Here is a 24469-nt window from a genome sequence, read left to right as displayed (position 1 = left end):
ACTGTTTGCTTTTCAGATAAGTTATTCTGTCTTTATTGATAGTGATCATTAATTTTTCTTCCCTTACTCTTGGTCCTTTTGTGTCACCTACTCCCACCTAGAGCTGGTCTTACCTTAAAATTACAAAGTACACGGAGTTTGTGGTCAGTGTCCTCTATTTCTACTCTCAGCTATCTTTTTCTCCTGTCCCCCCAAATGCTACCCGTTAATGCTACTTCTTTTCTACTCAGGGTTCCCATCAAAGTGACCCCATCCTCCACCTCAAACTAGGCCTCTCAGTGACCAGGGACCTGATGTTTCATGAATCCCTCCCTACCAGCTATATCAAGAGGTTATGAGTATTTCTTTAATATTTCTTTTCATACTCACTATTTCAAGTTTCTCACTTCCATTCTCTCTGTTTTAAGTGCAACTGAATTTTCACTTTTTTATGGTGAAAGAAAGTACAACTTATTGTATTTATTATCAATTAAATGCATGTAATTACCACATGGAAAAAGAAATAAAGCATTATTAGGAACCCCAAAAAAAAAAAAAAAGAGGTTATAAGGATCCTGTTTCTGAATGTCTTGCTGGGTGACAGAGCAGCAAAGCTAACAGACAGCAAACAAATGCTACTGTCATATTTGCATTTTACTACAGATTTTTAAAGCATTGACACAAAAGAATTTTAGGAAAATAAGTCACAGAAAAGGTGTCTGAAAGCAAATAGATTCCTTGTGTCTTCAGAATATATCATCTATATAACTGTCTTTTTTTGAAAAACAAGCCCCACCCTAGATTCTGAATTCCTAGAGAAAAGATAGAAGCAGTACAGCCCAGTGGATATGGCCCTCTCCTTAGAGCACCCAGGTCTATCGCCAGCCTCTGAGTAGCTACATGATTCTGAGGGAGCCAGCTTACATTACTGGTACTCCACTTCCTAATCTGTAAAATTAAATGCTCCTTAAAAGCTCCTCTCATTTCTAAAAAATGTTTTAGTCTCAGTATTATAAATGCTGACTAGCACAAGCCTATGCTAAAACAAAAAGGGTTGTTTAAAATTAATATTTATGTAGCTAAAGAGATAATGTTTTAGTTAATCAATATATAACTAATTAATATTTAAATAAACCCCACATTCCTTGGTCATTTCTTCTCATAGGCAATCAGCTATAATCCCTAAGATATACAAATCTACCCTTCACATAAACTACTAATACTAGGTTCCCTCTACAATAGTTGATTATTATGTGTATATATTTGAACAAGTTATTGAAAAAAAATGCCAAGCCACATACTAAAGCAAAGTCAGAAAAGGAAACACTGGAGTGGTATTTATCAAATCATTCAAAATGTTTTCAGTCCCTGTGACCAAGCACCCTCAAATGTATCTAACATTCAGTAATCAATAGCATAATAAATATCTCACTTATCAAAAGGTCATTTACTGGGCTTCCCTGGTGGTGCAGTGGTTAAGAATCCACCTGCCAATGCAGGGGACACACGTTCAAGTCCTGGTCCGGGAAGATCCCACGTGCCGCAGAGCAACTGACCCCAAGCGCCACAACTACTGAGCCTGCGCTCTATAGCCCACGAGCCACAACTACTGAGCCCGCGTGCCACAACTACTGAAACCCATATGCCTACAGCCCATCCTCTGAAGCAAGAGAAGCCACCGCAATTAGAAGCCCATGCACCGCAATGAAGAGTAGCCCCTGCTCCCCACAATTAGAGAAAGCCCACACCCAGCAATGAAGACCAAACACACCTAAAAATCAATAAATAAAATAAAATTTTTTTTATACAGCAGGTTCTTATTAGTCATCAATTTTATACACATCAGTGTATACATGTCAATCCCAATCGCCCAATTCATCACACCACGATCCCACCTCCCCACCACTTTCCCCCCTTGGTGTCCATACGTTTGTTCTCTATATCTGTGTCTCAAACCGGTTCATCTGTACCATTTTTCTAGGTTCCACATATATGTGTTAATATACGATATTTGTTTTTCTCTTTCTGACTTACTTCACTCTGTATGACAGTCTCTAGATCCATCCACGTCTCAACAAATGACCCAATTTCATTCCTTTTTATGGCTGAGTAATATTCCATTGTATATATGTACCACAACTTCTTTATCCATTCGTCTGTTGATGGGCATTTAGGTTGCTTCCATGACCTGGCTATTGTAAATAGTGTTGCAATGAACATTGGGGTGCATGTGTCTTTTTGAATTATGGTTTTCTCTGGGTATATGCCCAGTAGTAGAATTGCTGGATCATATGGTAATTCTATTTTTAGTTTTTCAAGGAACCTCCATACTGTTCTCCATACCGGCTGTATCCATTTACATTCCCACCAACAGTGCAAGAGGGTTCCCCTTTCTCCACACCCTCTCCAGCATTTGTTGTTTGTAGATTTTCTGATGATGCCCATTCTAACTGGTGTGAGGTGATACCTCATTGTAGTTTTGATCTGCATTTCTCTAATAATTAGTGATGTTGAACAGCTTTTCATGTGCTTCTTGGCCATCTGTATGTCTTCTTTGGAGAAGTGTCTATTTAGGTCTTCTGCCCATTTTTGGATTGGGTTGTTTGCTTTTTTAATATTGAGCTGCATGAGCTGTTTATATATTTTGGAGATTAATCCTTTGTCCGTTGATTCATTTGTAAATATTTTCTCCCATTCTGAGGGTTGTCTTTTTGTCTTGTTTATGGTTTCCTTTGCTGTGCAAAAGCTTTGAAGTTTCATTAGGTCCCATTTGTTTATTTTTGTTTTTATTTCCATTACTCTAGGAGGTGGATCAAAAAAGATCTTGCTGTGATTTATATCAAAGAGTGTTCTTCCTATGTTTTCCTCTAAGAGTTTTATAGTGTCCAGTCTTACATTTAGGTCTCTAATTCATTTTGAGTTTATTTTTGTGTATGGTGTTAGGGAGTGTTTTAATTTCATTCTTTTACATGTAGCTGTCCAGTTTTCCCAGCACCACTTATTGAAGAGACTGTCTTTTCTCCATTGTACATCTTTGCCTCCTTTCTCATAGATTAGTTGACCATAGCTGCGTGGGTTTATCTCTGGGCTTTCTAACTTTTTCCATTGATCTATGTTTCTGTTTTTGTGCCAGTACCATATTGTCTTGATTACTGTAGCTTTGTAGTATAGTCTGAAGTCAGGGAGTCTGATTCCTCCAACTCCGTTTTTTTCCCTCAAGACTGCTTTGGCTATTCGGGGTCTTTTGTGTCTCCATACAAATTTTAAGATGATTTGTTCTACTTCCGTAAAAAATGCCACTGGTAATTTGATAGGGATTGCATTGAATCTGTAGATTGCTTTGGGTAGTACAGTCATTTTCACAATATTGATTTTTCCAATCCAAGAACATGGTATATCTCTCCGTCTGTTGGTATCATCTTTAATTTCTTTTATCAGTGTCTTATAGTTTTCTGCATACAGGTCTTTTGTCTCCCTAGGTAGGTTTATTCCTAGGTATTTTATTCTTTTTGTTGCAATGGTAAATGGGAGTGTTTCCATAATTTCTCTTTCAGATTTTTCATCATTAGTGTATAGGAATGCAAGAGATTTCTGTGCATTAATTTTGTATCCTGAAACTTTACCAAATTCATTGATTAGCTCTAGTAGTTTTCTGGTGGCATTTTTAGGATTCTCTATGTATAGTATCATGTCATCTGCAAACAGTGACAGTTTTACTTCTTCTTTCCCAATTTGTATTCCTTTTATTTCTTTTTCTTCTCTGATTGCCGTGGCTAGGACTTCCAAAACTATGTTGAATAACAGTGGTGAGAGTGGACATCCTTGTCTCGTTCCTGATGTTACAGGAAATGCTTTCAGTTTTTCACCGTTGAGAATGATGTTTGCTGTGCGTTTGTTGTATATGGCCTTTATTATGTTGAGGTAGGTTCCCTCTATGCCCACTTTCTGGAGAGTTTTTATCATAAATGGGTGTTGAATTTTGTCAAAAGCTTTTTCTGCATCTATTGAGATGATCATATGGTTTTTCTTCTTCAATTTGTTAATATGGTGTATCACAATGATTGATTTGCGTATATTGAAGAATCCTTGCATCCCTGGGATAAATCCCACTTGATCATGGTGTATGATCCTTTTAATGTGTTGTTGGATTCTGTTTGCTAGTATTTTGTTGAGGATTTTTGCATCTATATTCATCAGTGATATTGGTCTGTAATTTTCTTTTTTTGTAGTATCTTTGTCTGGTTTTGGTATCAGGGTGATGGTGGCCTCATAGAATGAGTTTGGGAGTGTTCCTTCCTCTGCAATTTTTTGGAAGAGTTTGAGAAGGATGGGTGTTAGCTCTTCTCTAAATGTTTGATAGAATTCACCTGTGAAGCCATCTGGTCCTGGACTTTTGTTTCTTGGAAGATTTTTCATCACAGTTTCAATTTCATTACTTGTGATTGGTCTCTTCATATTTTCTATTTCTTCCTGGTTCAGTCTTGGAAGGTTATACCTTTCTAAGAATTTGTCCATTTCTTCCAGGTTGTCCACTTTATTGGCATAGAGTTGCTGGTAGTAGTCTCTTAGGATGCTTTGTATTTCTGCGGTGTCTGTTGTAACCTCTTTTTAATTTCTAATTTTATTCATTTGAGTCCTCTCCCTCTTTTTCTTGATGAGTCTGGCTAATGGTTTATTAATTTTGTTTATCTTCTCAAAGAACCAGCCGTTAGTTTTATTGTTCTTTGCTGTTGTTTTCTTTGTTTCTATTTCATTTATTTCTGCTCTGATCATTATGGTTTCTTTTTTCTGCTAACTTTGGGTTTTGTGTGTTCTTCTTTCTCTAGTTCCTTTAGGTGTAAGGTTAGATTGTTTATTTGAGATTTTTCTTGTTTCTTAAGGTTGGCTTGTATAGCTATAAACTTCCCTCTTAGAACTGCTTTTGCTGCATCCCATAGGTTTTGGATCGTCGTGTTTTTGTTGTCATTTGCCTCTAGGTGTTTTTTGATTTCCTCTTTGATTTCTTCAATAATCTCTTTGTTATTTAGTAATGTATTGCTTAGCCTCCATGTGTTTGTGGTTTTTATGTATTTTTCCCTGTAATTCATTTCTAATCTCATAGCATTGTGGTCAGAAAAGATGCTTGATATGATTTCAATTTTCTTAAATTTACTGAGGCTTGATTTGTGACCCAAGATGTGATCTATCCTGGAGAATGTTCCGTGAGCACTTGAGAAGAAAGTGTAATCTGCTGTTTTTGAATGGGATGTCCTATAAATATCAATTAAATCTATCTGGTCTATTGTGTCATTTAAAGCTTCTGTTTCCTTATTTATTTTCATTTTGGATGATCTGTCCATTGGTGTAAGTGAGGTGTTGAAGTCCCCCACTATTATTGTTACTGTCGATTTCCTCTTTTATAGCTGTTAGCAGTTGCCTTATGTATTGAGGTGCTCCTATGTTGGGTGCATATATATTAATAATTGCTATATCTTCTTCTTGGATTGATCCCTTGATCATTATGTAGCGTCCTTCCTTGTCTCTTGTAACATTATTATTTTAAAGTCTATTTTATCTGATATGAGTATTGTTACTCCAGCTTTCTTTTGATTTCCATTTGCATGGAATATCTTTTTCCATCTCCTCACTTTCAGTCTGTATGTGTCCCTAGGTCTGAAGTAGGTCTCTTGTAGACAGCATACATATGGGTCTTGCTTTTGTATCCATTCAGCAAGCCTGTGTCTTTTCGTTGGAGCATTTAATCCATTCACGTTTAAGGTAATTATCGATATGTATGTTCCTATGACCAGTTTCTTAATTGTTTTGGGTTTGTTTTTGTAGGTCCTTTTCTTCTCTTGTGTTTCCCACTTAGAGAAGTTCCTTTAGCATTTGTTGTAGAGCTGGTTTGGTGGTGCTGAATTCTCTTAGCTTTTGCTTGTCTGTAAAGCTTTTGATTTCTCCGTCGAATCTGAATGAGATCCTTGCCGGGTAGAGTAATCTTGGTTGTAAGTTCTTCCTTTTCATCACTTTAAGTATATCATGACACTCCCTTCTGGCTTGTAGAGTTTCTGCTGAGAAATCAGCTGTTAACCTTACAGGTGTTCCCTTGTATGTTATTTGTCGTTTTTCCCTTGCTGCTTTCTATAATTTTTCTTTGTCTTTAATTTTTGTCAATTTGATTACTATGTGTCTCAGCATGTTTCTCCTTGGGTTTATCCTGTATGGGACTCTCTGCGCTTCCTAGACTTGGGTGGCTATTTCCTTTCCCACGTTAGGGAAGTTTTCGACTATAATCTCTTCAAATATTTTCTCTGGTCCTTTCTCTCTCTCTTCTCCTTCTGGGACCCCTATAATGCGAATGTTGTTGCGTTTAATGTTGTCCCAGAGGTCTCTTAGGCTGTCTTCATTTCTTTTCATTCTTTTTTCTTTATTCTGTCTGCAGCAGTGAATTCCACCATTCTGTCTTCCAGGTCACTTATCCGTTCTTCTGCCTCAGTTATTCTGCTATTGATTCCTTCTAGTGTAGTTTTCATTTCAGTTATTGTATTGTTCATCTCTGTTTGTTTGTTCTTTAATTATTCTAGGTCTTTGTTAAACATTTCTTGCATCTTCTCGATCTTTGCCTCCATTCTTTTTCCGAGGTCCTGGATCATCTTCACTATCATTATTCTGAATTCTTTTTCTGGAAGGTTGCCTATCTCCACTTCATTTAGTTGTTTTTCTGGGGTTTTATCTTGTTCCTTCATCTGGTACATAGCACTGTGCCTTTTCATCTTGTCTTCCTGTGAATGTGGTTTTTGTTCCACAGGCTGCAGGATTGTAGTTCTTCTTGCTTCTGCTTTCTGCCCTCCAAAATAATTTTTTTTAAAAAAAGGTCATTTATTAACCATCTTAAACATCTAAAACATAGCCTAAAACCAGAAAGTATTAAAAAAAAAAAAAACCTCTGAGTAGTCAAAACAGGAAGTCACAGTTCATACTCTAAAGTTCATACACTCATAACAGAAACCCTCATTCATTCAGAGTCCACTTACTTTCATCTCAGTCACAAGCTAAGGCTCAGTTAGCTGCACTTCTCACCCACCACAGATAGGAAACAAATACATAAAACAGAACTGCAAGAAGTAGGCACATGACAGCAGCATTACTTTGGACAACATGGAAAGAAAGGTAAAAACCACACAAAGACATCATAAAAGTATTTCTTTTTAAATAAAGTTATTTATTTATTTATTTTTGGCTGCATTGGTTCTTTGTTGCTGCACGCAGGCTTTCTTTAGTTGCAGCGAGCGGGGGCTACTCTTCATTGCATTGTGTGGGCTTCTCATTGCGGTGGCTTCTCTTACTGCAGAGCACAGACCCTAGGCACGCAGGCTTCAGTAGTTGTGGCACGTGGGCTCAGTAGTTGTGGCTCACAGGCTCTAGAGCATGGGCTTAGTTGTGGCGCATGGGCTTAGTTGCCCTGCGGCATGTGGGATCTTCCCGGACCAGGGATCAAACCCATGTCCCCTGCACTGGCAGGTGGATTCTTAACCACTACGCCACCAGGGAAGTCCCAAAAATATTTTAGAAGACACAAAAAAACAATCTGGGGTCAGTCAGTATAGGAACAAATAATTCTACATTCCTTAAAAGCTCCTATAGTAGTGCTGCATTATGCCAAAGTAGAATAATTCATGTTTGTGATAATAATCCTGAGTAATCAGGAGAAGCTTAGTACCTTCTGTTTAAGAAGACAGAAAATGTGTTATATATTTTAGAAAATTTCACATTAAAAAATGGTTGAAATTTAACAAGGGCTGGCAGTTAATGAATTAAGTTTGAGTTAACAAGAAATTCACAAGAACACCACAGATAAATATTAGCATAGTGATTTTCCATAAAAACCATGGTGACTACAGAATATTAAAATTCATAACTAATCCCTCAAACACATTTTAGTCTTAATTTCAATATTTATCACCACCATTCCTAACCCCCCCAATACTAATTGAACCAAAGTAAATTTCTAGTTTTGTAGGTAAAAGATGGTGAAACATCAGCAGTTTCACATGGTTCAACCTAATATATTTACCAAAATTATTAACAATAAAGTAGTTTGCATTTATCTTATATTTCTCCAGCCCACCCTCTGTTGGAAAAAAACTAATTATTAAGTAATAAAGACCCAAAGTCCACCGAAATGATCATGGGTTCACCATCACTCAGTATGACATTTTCTTTCTACTCCTCAAAAACATAATAATCTTATTTATTTATGCCTGAGAATCTCAACTCTGCAAACACGTTTCCAAAAATATCTGACAGATCTGGGCTTAAGCATTTCAGCTTTTCACAGATAACCACAATTTAACATAATCCTGAAAATGAGTGTGTACATTTCCATTATGTTCATTTATAAATATTTAAAATATAAAATATGCTTAACAATTAACTGTCAGAGCAATGACGTAATGAACCAGATAAATATAATGGACATTCAAAGTTTTAGTTATATAAAACAAGTTGGCATTCAGTTTGTTTTCAGATTCAAATATTGTATTTTGATTTTCCTTAAAACAAGGAACGCCTACATTGGACAAGTCAAAATAAGGAATCACTTATCAATTTTAAAATCCCAATTTCTTATCTATTGATAATAAATGTTGTTTTGTCAATATAGGACATAAGTTATCCCAGGATGTACAACAAAGTTTCCTTGAAGGTTTCTTCCTTCTCTACTCCCACTATTACCTTTCTAGGTTCAAGTCTATGTATATTGTGTGTTTAGGAGAGTATATATCCAAACACAATGAGTTCCCGCAATAAGCTCCTGGCTCCCAACTCCACTTTGTCCTTATTCCAAATGGTAACTGCTCTCTAACTCAGAACTACCTCAAAAATCTGTGTTCCCACAAGCCTCAGTCTTCCAACTTGATGTAAATCCAAAATATTACCTCCCACAAAGTAAATAATGCTGGAAATATAAGTGAATTCATGAATGGACATTGGCTTACATAACCAGATGTAAGCTATAGAAATTTCAGTCCTTTGATAGTCCAAACTGAGAGACGTCTACCAGCAGAAAGCTTATGTACAGCTTTGACAACTGACACCAAGTTTATTTCAGGTACTTTTTCCAGAAATGTTAAGTTTATTACACAGAAGGTGTAAGCCAAAGGATACAATTTTATGTTTTTCCTTACGATATATGCTAAAAGAATAGAATACTCAAAATAACGAAGACAGAACACTCTAACAGAATAAATAACAAAGTGTGCTGAAAAAGGAATATAGTTAAAGGGCTCAATCATGTGAGAATACGCCTCTTAGCTACAAAAATCTAAAAGGGGGCACTAACAAGAAAGTACAGGACAAAAGCGTCATATATATCCTAAAAATGTCAGTTGAATGATATAATTTTTATAGCTTTCAATAAAACTGCATGGTTTTAGCACATCAATAAAAAGCAAAGTCTTAAAGCTGAGACATACATTGTTATTAATGATATAATGAATTCGCTGTGGAAGTTAAAGCTGACAAGGCCGGCTGGGATTTCAGGTTTTCTCTTGCTTCCGCTGTGATTTCCACAGCATGTCATCACTGTGACTGACCAGCAAAATGAAGGTGGCTGCTGGCGCCTTTTCTTGAAGTTGGGCCAATTCAACTCTGTAGCCTCTCACAATGGCAATGTTTACTGGCTAGCTCCTGAATAGTAAAGGTGCCAAATCAGATTTCCTCATCGTTGACTTCTTTCACTTCGTATCAAGTCTATCAACTATTCCCAGCTTCTCAAATGTCCCTGGAAGTAGTTTTCTATAGATGATCATTCCCTACCAGTTTTACAAGATCCAAAATATTTCGGGCTGAAGGGAATAAAGATTTAACTCCAGTGGTTTACAACCATGGTATTGCTGCACTTGTATCTTGTGATCCAGCTGTGAGATGTATCACAAATAACTGTAACTTTTTCCCCCTTTTTTTTCATTTGAGGTAAAGTTCATATAACATAAAATTAACCATTTTGAAGTGTACAATTCAGTTGCATTCAGCACATACACACTGTTGTGCAGCCATCACCTCATAACTGGGACTTTATTTTTAATAGGTAAGGAGTTAAGATTATCCCTTTAATGCATCACCCTGACTCATAGTCAATATGGTGTTCTGAGAGGGTAAGAAAAAGAGATAAACCTGCAAGTTAGGCATTTCCAATAACTGGCAAGTCAGAGAATCTTGCCAGCTGGTTGAAGATCACTGACCATCATAGTCCATAAATGCGTTGCATTTTTTCAAATATTCACTCTTTCAGTTCCTACTCTGTGCCTATGCCCTCAACCTTACACTGATAGAGGCAGACATACTGACAGTTACAGTACAGAGCTATGACTATGACTCATACAAGTATGGTCAAAGGAGGGTGTGGCCAACTATACCCAGCAATTACATAGAAAGATTCACTAAGGAGGAGAAGATTGAGTTAGTTCTTAAGGTATGACCAGTGACAAAAGGAAGTGAGTTAAGAAGAGTATAAGAAGACATTCTAAGCAAAGGAAGAAGTATGTACAAATGCACAGAAGCCTGGTAAGCTGTGTCCAGCTAGATTACAGGGTACCATCATACTAACAGGAAAAGTGTAGTAAGCACATTTTATGTGCCAGACACTCCTTGTAAGCATTTTACATTATATCTTCAAAGTCACACCAAGAGCTAGGTGGCCACTCGTATTAAATAGATGAGACATCTGAAGTATAGAGAGGCTGAATAACTTGGCTATGCAGCTACTAAGAGGCTGTACTGGAATTCAAACCCAGGCAGTCGAGCTTCAGAGCCCATCCTCTTCATCACTATACTATATAACCTACACTACATTCTTCTGTTTTCGTCTCCTCTTTAATAAAATTAATCACTTAAGGCAAGATCTTTTATGATGGAAACTAAGTACACCACAGCACACTGAAGGTGAACAAATGACTGGCATGAACAATGAGAGGGCACCACTAAGAACCCCTTGTGGCCCCCAAACAAGGGAAGAGTGGCAAACTGTATTGAGAGTACAGCTTAATTTATTTCTTATTCTTTTAGATTAAAAAATACACAAAAACAGAAGTCCTCATACTTCCCCATAACCCAGTCATTTTCTTGCACACTCCCTAGCCCAAGGTGTGTTCACCCCACTTTGAAGACATCTACTAGACAATGGAGAGACATGGCAGAGTTTTAAGAAGGTGAATAAATACATGTGTTTCTTTAAACAATTACTCTAGAAGGAATAAGAAGGGAAAATTAGAGGAAAAAAGAGACAAGAAAAAGAAAAATCATTAGGATGCCATTTGCAATAGATCCAGCAAATGATAATGAGGCGCTAAACTATAACAGTGGGGAGTCAGATGTGAAAGATTAAATGACATGCCCAAGGACACAAGTCATGGGAACTGCCAGAACCAAAACATGGGTCTCTAGATTGCACTGATCTGGGAATGGTATATAGATGGATCTGCAGAAAGACCTTTATCATGAAATTTCTAAGACTTCTCTTTAAAACTTTCGTCCACAATGCTTATTTTTAAGTCTAATTTTATACTATAAACAAACTGTGGTCCAAAATGAATAATATAATAATATCAACTAGCACAACATTTAGGCAGGTAACTAAGTAATTTAGTATAGCTATATTAAAATTTGAGACTTAGCTTTCTAATCCAGAAACAAAATGCTTTCTCATAGAAAAAGTTCAGGGATTTGAAATACACTCTTTTGTAAAAGCAATAAGCTATTCTGAGACACAAATTTACAGGACACAATCCTTATTAGTGAGCTTTGAAATAAATGAAGCTCTATCAGAGAAGTCATTTAAGAAGCCAGATTCACATTATATTAATGTGACAAGTAGAACAAGATAAATACATCATATGATTCTCAAATGACATAATTAATGTAGCTTATATGACATATTCCTATTAATGATCTTTTATTATGTGTGAACAGTAAAATAACATTAGATAAGGAATGAAAAAATCCAATCAGCAGCAGTTTTCCTGAAGGTTTTGACTGCAGTCTTATTTACACAGTGTTATCTGATACTAATCCTTGGATTTTAAAGAGCAAAAATCACTTCAGAATTGTAAACAAACGTATTCCTATGAGATGAGCATTTTAATTACTATCATTTCTGCAAATACAAGATAAAAATAACGTGCTGCATGATAGCCTATTAACGTGAAAACATGGGAAAGTATATTTTGCCAGGCCAATAAGGTTATGTTAATAAAAGGATCATGACACTGGATCCGGAGCCTGGTAGTCTGTCTTAACAATGACTGCCAGGGAGCCTGTGTGGAAAGTGTAGCTGTCCCCTCCCTGAAGTTGTCTACAAAAGATTAGAAGTGAGTGCCAAAATATGCTGGTTTTCTTTAATAATCCACTACAGTCTAATACCTATGAGTCAACTGAAACATTCTGAACCTTTTTACATTTAAAGATCATACCACCCTAAAAATAAATACGAGTTTTACAAAGCAATAGTTCTTATTTACTGTTACATCAAATAAATATTTACTGAGCAACTATATTACCCCTGGCACCAAAAAAGAGGTGTGAAGCGTGGTTCCTGAACTCAAGGAGCTTTAAGAATAATTGAGAGGCTAAGATAAAAAAAGTTTACTATCAGTAAAGGACAATCAGCCTAAAAGGTCTTAGATTCTAAATGCTCCAGGAATTCAGAGGTAGATAAAAATCACTGTTTCTTCAAGAAGGGGAGGGAAGAAGAGCATCTTGGTGGTAGTATCCAGAAATGAGGGAGCAAAGCTATGGCTAACTAAGCTCCTCACTGGTCCTGAGAGTGGAACATGATTAATCGTGTTCTGGTGGTTTCTTTGTGAAAAAGGTAGCAGACCCTAATTGAATACTCCAGAGCCTACATCTTGAATTTTAGTATTTAGTTAAACCCAGCAAATAAGCAGAGGAAAGAAGAGTAAAGAACTCCCCTTCAATCATGTACCCCAGCTGCATGCTCAGTTAGAAACAAAGAAACATAGAACCTATGGTCATTCTCTTACAGTGAGCCCAGAATTTACAAAAGCCAGCACTGGTAGTGGCTGACAGGGCACCATGATAGCAAGTTACCATCAATCCTAGCCATGAAGCCCAGCTATAGCAAATGATGCTTGGGGCAGCATTCTATGGATGATCTTCTTAGCTTTGTTAAAATCACATCAATGTAGTATCACTTTTCATCTGTGGTGTAAATGGTTTTTGTGAAACAGTTTGACAAAACACATGGCATGTGACTGTACCACTACAAATGTGTTAGCAGGCCCAGCCAGAAACCACAGCAATGATCTGATCATGTGAGTATTCTTGCAAGAGTAAAAAAATAAACCTAATCTTTGTAAAGACTTATTGGTGCCCTACAGGAGTTGAATATTCTTCCAAGGAAGCTTCCGTTTCCAACGTAGAAGAAAGAAGAATTGTTCTCAAGCCACCACCAAATAATCATACAGTACTTAATGGCTCAGCTTAATTTTTAATCTTCTATGAACTTTGCAGAATTATATCTGGATCCTTATGACATGATGATTTGGGATTATGAATGCAGTGAATAAACACAACCTTCTGGTATAGCAATTTAAGCATCACAGAGTGAGTAAATACTGCAGAGTGAATCCTAACACTTGAAACAGAATCTTCCAGAGTCCAGAAATCCACCTGACTGCCAAGAATAATACTTCCGTGGTTCAAGCAATACCAGTACCCAGAGGGGTTTCCTCAGACATAACCACATGAGTTACTGCATATTGGGTAAAATAGAAAAAACAGACATTTATGAATGTATAGTTTGCAGACATCTTAAAAGTACTCATAAATATGCAATTTACAAATATAGAAGAAATTGGGGGGAGGGCTCCAGGAATACACAGAATCTGTTTAAATTTCTTAATTATATGGTTTCTTCTATGGGTTTTCCTCATCTTAACTCTGATTTTTATGGGTGGTGGGGGGGAGATGCATGGATCTCTTAACTAAAACACATGAAACCAGTATCATTGAAAGAAGCTCTATGAGAACTAATATATGAGAGATTCTGACTTCAGAATGCGATAGAAATGACTTCGTTTCAGATAGCAAATTAGATATCAAAGAAAACCTTTCAATTCACCAGGCTGTACTGAAGCAGGGTTTGTTAGATTTTCTAGCAATAAAACAAATGCACAATATCTTCTCATGCATTTCACACATGATTTCTATTTCAGCTCTGATGTAAAACATGGTATCACACATCATGCCACAAAGAAAGTCAGTTTAGCTAGTTCAAGTAAAACACCAGGCAGCTGCTAACAGAGACAGGTCATGGCTGGGGAGAGGCACAGCACGTTCAGTTCGCTGTTTTCCTTCAAAAGAATGTCAATAAAAAACACGGCCAAATGAGGTATTTGAAGTGGGGGAAAAAGTCCTGTGCTATGCAGTGAACCACTGGGTTCACCTAACAGCGCCAGTCAGACAAGTTAGCAAAAGGGAGCCCTAGCCAAAGCTACAGCCGCCAACAACTTGAAGAAAGCTGTCTTTCTCCCTGAACGTCCTGGGGTAGCGACCAGTCCCACATTTAGAAACGTTATTTCTGGGACCAATAGCAATTTATTTTGATAGAACCACTGGATTTTTTTTTTCTTGAGTTCTCAACAAAGGAGCCATATTAGGAAATAATCTCGCAAAACGCAAAGTGCCCCCTCCCCCTCTTCCCCACGATCGATGCACACACGCCCGTGCACGCTGCCACGCACAGACACACACCCGTGACAATGGTCGGCGCGTGCACTCGCGCGGGCCCACGCAGCCGCCCGGGAGCCCCGCGGGCAGAAGGCCCGGCCCCAGGAGCTCAGGCTGGAGGCCCCGCGGCCCCCGCTGCCCAGGAACCAGCTGCTGGGCGGTTGTGCTAGGGATGCTCGCCCCCCAGCGGGGCCCTGGAGAAGCGGCTGCCAGCGGCTCAGAGCCTATTAACCCCTTGGGGAAGTAGGTGCTACAACACCCACCTGCGGGGACACTGGAATGTGTCGGGAATACAACCCCAAATGGCTCCCCGTAGACGAGGCGCCACCGAGTCCTTAGACCCTGGCAGCTCTTGGCTGGCTCCTGCAAAGCTAATCGTGTGGCTGGCTCCACCGGGCTTCTAAGGCAAAGGGATGTTTCTGAGCTGTCACCCCTGAAGAGTCTGGGCATACCAAGAAGGAAAAACTTAAGAGGGCAATGGACGCAGATCAGACTTGGTAACCCGTCCCGAAGGGACTGGTGTAAGTCCCTAAAGGAACAGAGCTACTTGGACCTGCCCGTCCAGCAAACTACGGAAGGAGTGGAGGGACCCGAGGGCAACCGCCCCCTGTCACCCCTCCCTGGGTCGGGCATCAGGGCCCCGTCCCCACTCCGGGACACTTACCTTCTTCCGGGGCTGCCATTTCATCATATTTGTACAGCCGATACGTGGAACATCAAGATGCTGGCTGGGGGCTGGGGACAGATGCAGGGCAGCGGCGACTGCAAGTCATGCTGCCTCCCTCCCACCCCCTAATTCTTTCCCATATTCACTGCGAAGGGAAAGAGCCCAGGAGAGTCCAGTCTTTTCGCCTTCAGTTCAATGAAAAGTATCCCCAAACCACGAACACACTTCCCACGGGGCTAGGAAGTCCCAGCAGCAACCAGCGTACTCCTGCCAGAGCGGAGCATTTTCCCCTCAGGCCAGCGCCAGCAAAAAGAGCCTGCGGCAGGGGGTCTCCAAGCCGGCTGCAAAGACCCTCCCTCAGAGAAGAGACGGAGAACGCAAGCTGCTGCACAAACCCAGCCGGGCTCCTGCCATCCAAACCCCTTTTGGCGAATTCTCCTCTTCTCAAAAAAAGATTAGACAAGCAATCAAACCCTCACGCGCAGCCTGGAGCAATTCCCAAAATTCTGGGTGTATTTCTCGTTTGTAAAATTTAGCAAAGAAAATTCCAAAGATCTGTAATCAGAGCTTCTTTACGCTGTTTTCTCTTCTTTCTTGGATAGCTTGGGGAAAGGATCTGCCCTTCCCGAAATGCCTACCTTCCCTGAACACTGTAAATAGGAAAACTTGGTTTGTGTGTTTAGATTTTTTTTTTTTTTTTTTTTTTAATTCCCAAGAACCTTAGTGGGGAAAGGCTGGAAGGAAATCCTGCAAGAACCCAACTCCACAGCTCAGTCTGCACTAATGACTTCCTTCCCTTCAGTGTGAGCACAGCCTGCCCAGCTCCAGCCACACAGAGCAAATGGTTTCTGGGTCTTAGTGCCACGACATCTGTTCCAAAGCAAAAAGTAAGCACACAGTTTCAGAGGCACCTAACAGCTCCCAAGGAATCAGAGCCAGAATAGACCTACGGAATCAGGAAACCATTTCAAAAGATCTAGATTTGTGAGTTATATCAAGAGAAAAAAGGAATAGAAAAGGTTTCTAGACCAAAAGGCTATATAATCTAAAAGTGTGACTTGAAGGAAAAAGATTTAAGATATCTGACAAAATAAAAATTTTAATCAAGAATAGACTCTGCTTCTCTAAATTTAGCACTAATTTTATTATTATAAAAAATATTGCTATTAAGATTGAGTTTCATTCAGCTGCTATAAAATGATTCCATCCTATTTAAGGAGACACATCTCCAAATACAAAATACAACGTAATTCTATTATTTTGTCATCCAACATGTCTAGTAATTCTTATCTCACCATGAGGCTACTTTGATAGCTGGGAATTAATGGGTAGTGTAAGCTACTAGAATACTAACTGATGAACATAATAATAGCAACTGATGTATCATCACTCCATTGTTTCAACAATATTTAACTTATTAATGTCAGAGTTCTATAATGCATTGGCAGGACTGGCTGATGTGGATGATTATAAGCAGATTGGACACTAACTATATCAGATATATTGTAAATGTCATTAAAATACCCAAAACAGTTAACTAAAACAAATTACTTTCGAGATTTTTTTCTAAGCCTAAGAGTCTGAAATTCAATGGTGAAATCATTGTCTTTTAAAAAATAATAATATTAACAAGTATAGTTAAGCCATGATATGCATCATAGCTACACACCAACCTTACCTCTCTGCTCAATAAAACTATTAAGTGCCTATGATTTAAGCACCTATTATTTGCCAGCACCTATTATTTGCCAGATAGATAAGGCTATCCCTGCTCTTGAAATTACATACTGCAGGCAGCAGTCACAAATAACATCAATACTCTGTATATGTCCTAACATATCCAAACCATTCTGCACAGCTTAACTTGGATATCCTACTAACATGGAAGTTCAATAAATTCCAAACCAAATTCATCAATCTACCCCCAAATCAGTTTCTCTTCCCAGCCTTCCTGTATCTGTCCATAGCACTGTTATTCTTCCAGGATCACAAACTAAAACCTTAATTAACATCATTCCTATGTCTCATCTATCACAAAGTCCTTTCACTTCTTTCTTAGACATTGCTTTCCAATTCCTACTGCTGATATCTGAGGCTGGAGCCTCACAAAAGAAACATATATTAAGTCCCAACTAGGTGCAAAACATCATGTAGGATAGAAAGGTATAAAACTAAGTTCCTATGCTAGAAAGACTAGTTACAAAGAAGTTAGGACAGAGCTGAAGACCTATAAGAGGACAATCAGACATTGCGTTGGTCAGTTAAACAAACGAATTACGTGGTAAGTAGCATTCCAGGAGATAGAAGGAGAAACCACTGTAAACAGGGATGGTCAAGGAAGGTGTCACAAAGGAATCTGAAGTAGAAATTCAGAGGAGATACAACTCATTCTAGAGCCAAAAGCCAAGGTCCTTACCACAGGCAGTAATGTTCTTCAGGATCTGGACCCGTCTAACTCTCAGAACTCATCTCTTACCCCTCTTCCACTCCCTTTCTCAGCCCCTGCCAGACTGGCCACCTCACTGTCCCTTGAATATATCAAGCATATATGTGTTGCACCCTCTGCCTGAATCACCCTTTCACCAGATACCCTCTTGGATCCCTCCCTTAATTCCTTCAGTTCAAATATCATATTAGAAAGGCTGTCTCTCATCATTCCTTCTAAAATAATAGCACTATGACTGTTACCTTCTATCTTCCTTACCCTGCTACATTTACTTCATAGCCTTTATGACATATATTTTATTTATTTAATGTCTTATATCCCCAAGAATATAAATTCCAAGGGAGCAGGGACTTTACTCTGTATAATATCAACACCCAGTGAACAGTGCCTGATACAATAAGCAATCAATAAATATTTGTTGAATGAAATAATGAAAGAAAAAGAAAAGGGAGAATAGTGTGAGCAAAGGAGGCGAGCCTATACAAGGTGTATTCAAGATACAAAATATATTGACTTGCCTAAAATATAAGGCTTAAGAATGAGAATGTTAGAGGCAGAAACTTTGTCTTGTTCAGCTTTGTAATCCTCAGTGCCAGCATAGTGCCTGGCACAGCAGACGTGCTCAATATTTATGGGATAAAAGAATGAAGGGAGGGTAGAGATTGAATGATGAATGAGGGAAATTCCATTCCATTCCATATAAAGTAAAAGATACTTTGGCAAGGTATGTTGGAACCAAATGGTAGGGAACACTGTAAGGCAAAGAAATTTGGACTTTATCCTGTAGGATGCAGGGCATTAAAGGTATTAACAATAGTCAAGAGGCATGACTGAAGCAATCTAACAAAATATTAACCATGATTTTATAAGGCTGTTTTGTATATAAACCTTTGGATTTTAAAATTATGTGCATAATTAAAATGCTTATAATGACCATTTGACAGATATGACAGATATCAAAACTGAAATTCACAGGAGTTAACTGACCCCTTCAATGCCACCCAGCAAGTCAATAGTAATGGAAGGACTAGAATCCAAGGCTTAAAAACCAACGCCTGAGTGATGGGGGCAGGAACCTACAATTGCTTAGAGGTCAAGATAAAAGTTTCTATTTTTTACTCTGCCTCTAACTTGCTATACAACAAAAATTATCAGAAGGGCAAGGCAGATGACATGAATAAATGAAACAGAGTCAGGTGTAAGATAAAAGGTAACTGTAAGGATTGTAAATCTGGAGAACGATAAATCATGTAAAAGAGGGAGTTGCTACATGCTACATAATGCTAGTCAATTGATGCCATACAGGAATATCAGTCCAACAGTGCCAGATCCTCTAAATTTTCATGAGAAGCTAAAATTTTCCTGATTTTAACTGTTTGCTCAAAAGTTTTAAAGCATCTTAACAGGCCAAACAAAACATGCCTGTAGGTCTAAATTCCATCTGCAAGTCATAATTTGTGACTGTTGATTTAACCACTCAAGGCTTCACTTTCCCATATGTAAATTAAGAGACCTACATGGTTCCTAATCTATGGGTGGTTTTTTGAGGGCATCTGTGAATCCATATGCATACCATGCATGGTCTGTGGACTGAAGAGCAATCTCCCATGCTCAGATGTTGTTGGACTTAATAAATGACAAAGTTACTTAAACTGGGGGAGAGGGAGTCTGAGACAAGTGGACTGTAACAAGAAAGGAGACAGAGGAAATATTTATGTTTCGACATAATCTAAGACTTCAAAGTGAAGTTTTAAGCTGGTTTTCAATTTTTTAGGTATATTTCCTTTGGGTCACTTATTTATATGGCATTTCTTTCCCTGCTGACTGGTGAGTGTTTCAGCTTTCATTTAGTAGGTACCACTCGAAAGAAGACCATTACCTAAAAGCCTGTAAATATGAATACTATATTAAATCATCTTGCTTTTTTCTTTGTGCCTTTATTTATTTTGCTTAATCCAAACTGACTTGGTAATTATATCTGAAATATTTATAGAATTACTATTATACCAGTATACTTTCTCCCTTAGAAATTATTTATATAGAGGTACCAAGCTAACACAGCTCAAAATGTTGTAATTTAGCTTATTGTTTCAAAGATCCAATGTCAACAGTAAGAACAGTTTCTCAGATATGCAGCTACTAAAAGGCGTTTGTACCACTCCATTTTTAAACATAGCACTTTGCAAATCACTTCCCTAAAGGGAGATACTGTAAAACAGTCTATTAAAGTAGTATTTTCCTCAATAACTACTTGTCTATTCAAATCTGAACAAAAGCAAGAAAGAGGAAATGAATGGAGAAAACACACCTTTTTTCACTGTTGTGAGTTTCTTCAAGATTTCCTAAGGAGTGATATGTCTGACACTGATCACAGGGTAAATGCCCAGAAAAGCTAGTTTCGTAGTTATTTACATTTATTGTGTTTTAGAATATTAAACTCAATGTGAAACAGTATTTGGAAAATATATTAATTTTCCCAAAGACCTCTAAATTATTTTCAAGTATCTAAAGAGATATTAGGAAATAAAGGGACAAAAGTAGAAGTATATTTGAGACCAAAAAATTTGGCCTCATTAGTGATATTTCACACAATTGGGTGCTTTCAGAATATTAAAGGCCTTGCTTTGCTAAAAAAAGAAAACTAAAATAACCTGTTGCATAAGAATTCTGCCACACTGCAAAGTAGATGTAGAACCATGCTCCCATTCCTTGGGAAGTAAACTGTTCTACAACATCCAGGGAAAATCACCTCTAACTTTATCCACCTCACTTCCTTCCACTATATCAGACAGTGTCAGACAGGCTGAAGCCCAATCCTGTAAATTCAACACATATTGACTGAGTACTCATTCTATACAAGGGACTGTACTAGGTACTGTGAGAGGAGACAAAAATAAATCAGATGATTTTTGCCCTTAAGGACAGAGCAGTCTTGTGAGGTTGAAGGAAAAGACAGGTACACAACTAATAAAAATAACAATAACAACAGCAGCTAACCCTACTGATCTTGCCATTCATCTGACTTTGAGAGCCCAAGTTCTTAGTGCAAGCTAAGTGCTAAAAGAATGAAATAATTAATGACATATTCTCTCATTAAGACTATGGGAGCCCTAAAGAGTAATTAATTCTGACTGTGGTAACAGAGAAAGGTTTTACAGGAGAGGTGGCACAGTATCCTTTCAACAAGCTGAGACAGTGTTTGGGGAGGAATGTGCCAGACTGAAGGAAAAGAGCATGAGCCAAAATATGGACGTATGAAAACATGGGCCACATTACCAAGTCATCTCACAGATCTGACACATATAACACAAGGCAAGGCATAGCGGACTTAAGGTTAGAGGGCTGTGAATGCTATTACCCTAACAATAATAATAATAACTATCATCTGTTGAGTATGTGCTAAGCATTGAAGTCTTTTATATATTTTTTTTATTCATTGATTCTTTCTAACACCTTTATGAGGAGGAACTATCATTATGCCCATTTTACAGAAGAGGAAATTAAGGCTAAAGGGTTAAGTAAATTCCCAAAGAATCATGGCTGGAAGAAAGGAAATTGGAGTCAGACTCCAAAGCCTTGTTATTAATTCCTGACTTAGAATACAATGATGAGCAGCACAGGGTTTTAATCAAGGCATTAGCAAATCTATTTGAGTTTTATGCTAACTCTGGAAGTACTGTGAAGGAAAGGAAGAATATGAGAACACTAAAGACAGGAAGGCCAAATAAGTTTCTATTACAAAAGATCAATAAGGGATGAAGAGGTCTTGAATTAGGGCAGCATAAGTGGAAAAAGGCCCTTCTTGAGAGACATTTCACAAGTAGAACAGGTCCTAAGAACTTGTTACATGAAAGAGACAGAGAAGGAAGGATTTAAAGATGATCCCCAAATTTTTCATCATCTTTTAGAAAAAGAGATACCCTACTAACTAAAGTATGGATCACAGAAAGAACAGGTAGGTACTAAATTCAGTTTGAGACTTATAGGTCTGAGGTAGTGGCAAGAGATACACAGAAATGTAAAGTAGGTAGGTGGAGGGATTGTCTGGAGGTAAGGATATATATCTATGTCTACAGCTATAGCTATAAAGAGATTTGTGGGTCATTTACATAATGGTGACATGTATAAAGCTTTGGTGAAAAAAGAAAAAAATACAACATAATTCACTGCTCAGTTGGGATGGGTGGGAGACCTACCCAGTTTCCTGAGGCAGCAATTTTTATTTGGCTAATAATGCCTGGTTCAAACCTTAGATCCACCATATACTAGCTGTGTGACCCTGGATTAATTCATTTTTCTGTACCTCAATTTCCAACTCTGTAAAATGGAGATAATAATAGCAACTATCTAAGTATGGTTGTTGGGAGTATTAAACTATATATGTAATTATACACATATATAATATAACCTGTATATAATGCTATATGTTTAGCATTGTTGTTACTGTGGTTGTTTTACTATGCTAACCCTAATTTTTTTCTCTTTCTTCATCATACCATAGATTTTGTGTTGATTATATATTAAGGGCCACAAGCTGCCAGAACTAATCTTCATGTGTTTCAGTGGTAAAATCATTTTTCTAATGGGATTTCTGTTCATAACAGAGCAACTGGGACCAGGCTTACTCTCCTGGCATAACTAGAAAACTGGATAAAATACAGGAAAAACACTGTTTTCGTACTGTTTCAGACAACAATATGCACACAGTACTATGAACCTTTAGAGAAGCAAAACAAATGAGGTAACCCCTATGATCACCCTGGATTTCTGCCTGGAGGCACTTTCCGGACCACAGAGCAGGAAGGGGATCCCAAGCAGAGCACAATGGTCGTGAGGAGACAGAGATCAGTTTGAGGAAGCCAATGAAGCTGGAACATTCCGGGTAGAGAAACGGAGAAAATGAACTCTAAGGGGGCTACATGGACAGGTGCTCCAGAGATCAACACAGGGGCTTCTTGAGTTCTGGTTGAATACAACGTTGCCCAATGTAGGGCAAAACTCCACAAGGCTAAGTGAAGGGAAGCTGTAAGAACAATTGTCAGAACTCTCTAGGGCTGCAAGTCTTTCAAGTTCCAATAGCCAGAGTGGAGGGAATACCTGAGACATTCAGTAGAGACCTCAGAAATGTCATTTCTTAACAGAAGAGGTTAACTAAAGTATACTGTAAACTCACCCTAACAAAGCTTAAAAACAAATCTTGAAAAAAGCACATTTAATCTACAAGTAACTTAACTATCTGGCAGAACAAAGTTCAATACTCTTTGAAGGAAGACAACAAAATCTAGCACTCACTGAAGAAGTCCAGCATTCAGTCATTTTCCAATGAAGCTTATTAAAGGACATGGGTACTAGCCTGGAAATACTTTGTTATCTCTTTGGTAAGCAATTAATCTTTTTTTTTTTAATAAATTTTATTTTATGTATTTATTTATTTATTTAGGCTGTGTTGGGTCTTCATTGATGCGCGTGGGCTTTCTCTAGTTGCAGCGAGCAGGGGCTACTCTTCGTTGCAGTGCACAGGCTTCTCATTGCGGTGGCTTCTCTTGTTGCGGAGCTCAGGCTCTAAGCATACGGGCTCAGTAGTTGTGGCTCGCGGGCTCTAGAGTGCAGGCTCAGTAGTTGTGGCGCACAGGCTTAGTTGCTCCGCGGCATGTGGTATCTTCCCGGACCAGGGCTCAAACCCATGTCCCCTGCATTGGCAGGCAGATTCTTAACCACTGCACAACCAGGGAAGTCCAAATCTTCCATCTTAAGAATACTATGACTGTGTTACAATTTTCTCATATAGATCAGATCAATGGACTATAATATTTTGGGCTACAATCTTGTTACTTCTCTCTACCAGGTAGCCATAGCTATAGGGCATGTGTAATTTTGCTGTTATATAATTTGTCAACCTGGGAGAAACTTCAGCATATGTTATCTTTAGTTAAAATTTAGAGAATTTATCTGGAGTAAATTCAGTGGTCAGATATTTGGGGCAGAATATACAGCTTTGGGTTTATTAACGTTCTTAAAGGAATCCTGGATGTGCAAGGGTAGTAATTACATGTGTGTTTTAATACGTTAAGGTTTACTTAATAAAGATGCTTGAACTGGGGGCTTATTTACTTGTGTGTTTTTAACCAAAAGAGGCTATATTTCTCTGGCTATGCTTAAAAGGAACACAGGGAAAGTAGATCTCTTTTCAATCCTATGGCAGGAAACAGGCTTTGAGAAAAGAGTCAGTAGAAAAATAATATTACTCTTGAGGTCCATTTGGAGGCACTATACTGACTTGTTGCTATGAATTTATAAGCAACCAAATGGATCACACTCACCAAATGGACACCTGTTTATGGTTGTTGAACTGCCTGGTATCTTAACTCTCATCCTCTGTTTTGGGGGAATTCCCCATTATCTGAGTCTTGGTGGAATGTAGGAAATATCTCTCATGACAGTAACCAAAGAGGTCAGATAATTACTTGATACCCACCACCCGATAGCTGGGATAAAAACATAATACCTCTGGCAAAGTTTTTTGCCAGAAGTTTGAAAGTGAAGCAAGTGACTCAAAGAATAGTGACAGAGAATTTACTCTAGCAGGACCCACAGGAACATCCGGTTGCTACGGTCATCAGTGCCATGGAGCTCATCACCATATACAACATCCA

The 24469-nt window shown here is 38.2% G+C and overlaps 1 protein-coding gene across 4 annotated transcripts in view; it reads right to left on the bottom strand.

Annotated features, from left to right (window-relative positions):
- TTC28 (tetratricopeptide repeat domain 28) overlaps positions 1-24469 on the bottom strand; it is a 651841-nt gene that overhangs the window by 383354 nt on the left and 244018 nt on the right. Inside the window, exon 1 of one of the 4 annotated variants that reach the window (XM_036874397.1) lies at positions 15368-16138. The exons of the other annotated variants lie outside the window; for them this stretch is intronic. Coding sequence (XP_036730292.1) covers positions 15368-15394 — 27 coding nt within the window. The 5' untranslated portion in view covers positions 15395-16138. Of the gene's footprint in view, positions 1-15367; positions 16139-24469 lie in introns of those variants that run through there. 4 annotated transcript variants of the gene reach the window in all.

This window comes from Balaenoptera musculus, chromosome 14 (genome assembly GCF_009873245.2).
Source record: "Balaenoptera musculus isolate JJ_BM4_2016_0621 chromosome 14, mBalMus1.pri.v3, whole genome shotgun sequence".
Classification (NCBI taxonomy): domain Eukaryota; kingdom Metazoa; phylum Chordata; class Mammalia; order Artiodactyla; family Balaenopteridae; genus Balaenoptera; species Balaenoptera musculus.
This window is presented reverse-complemented; position numbering and strand designations above follow the sequence as displayed.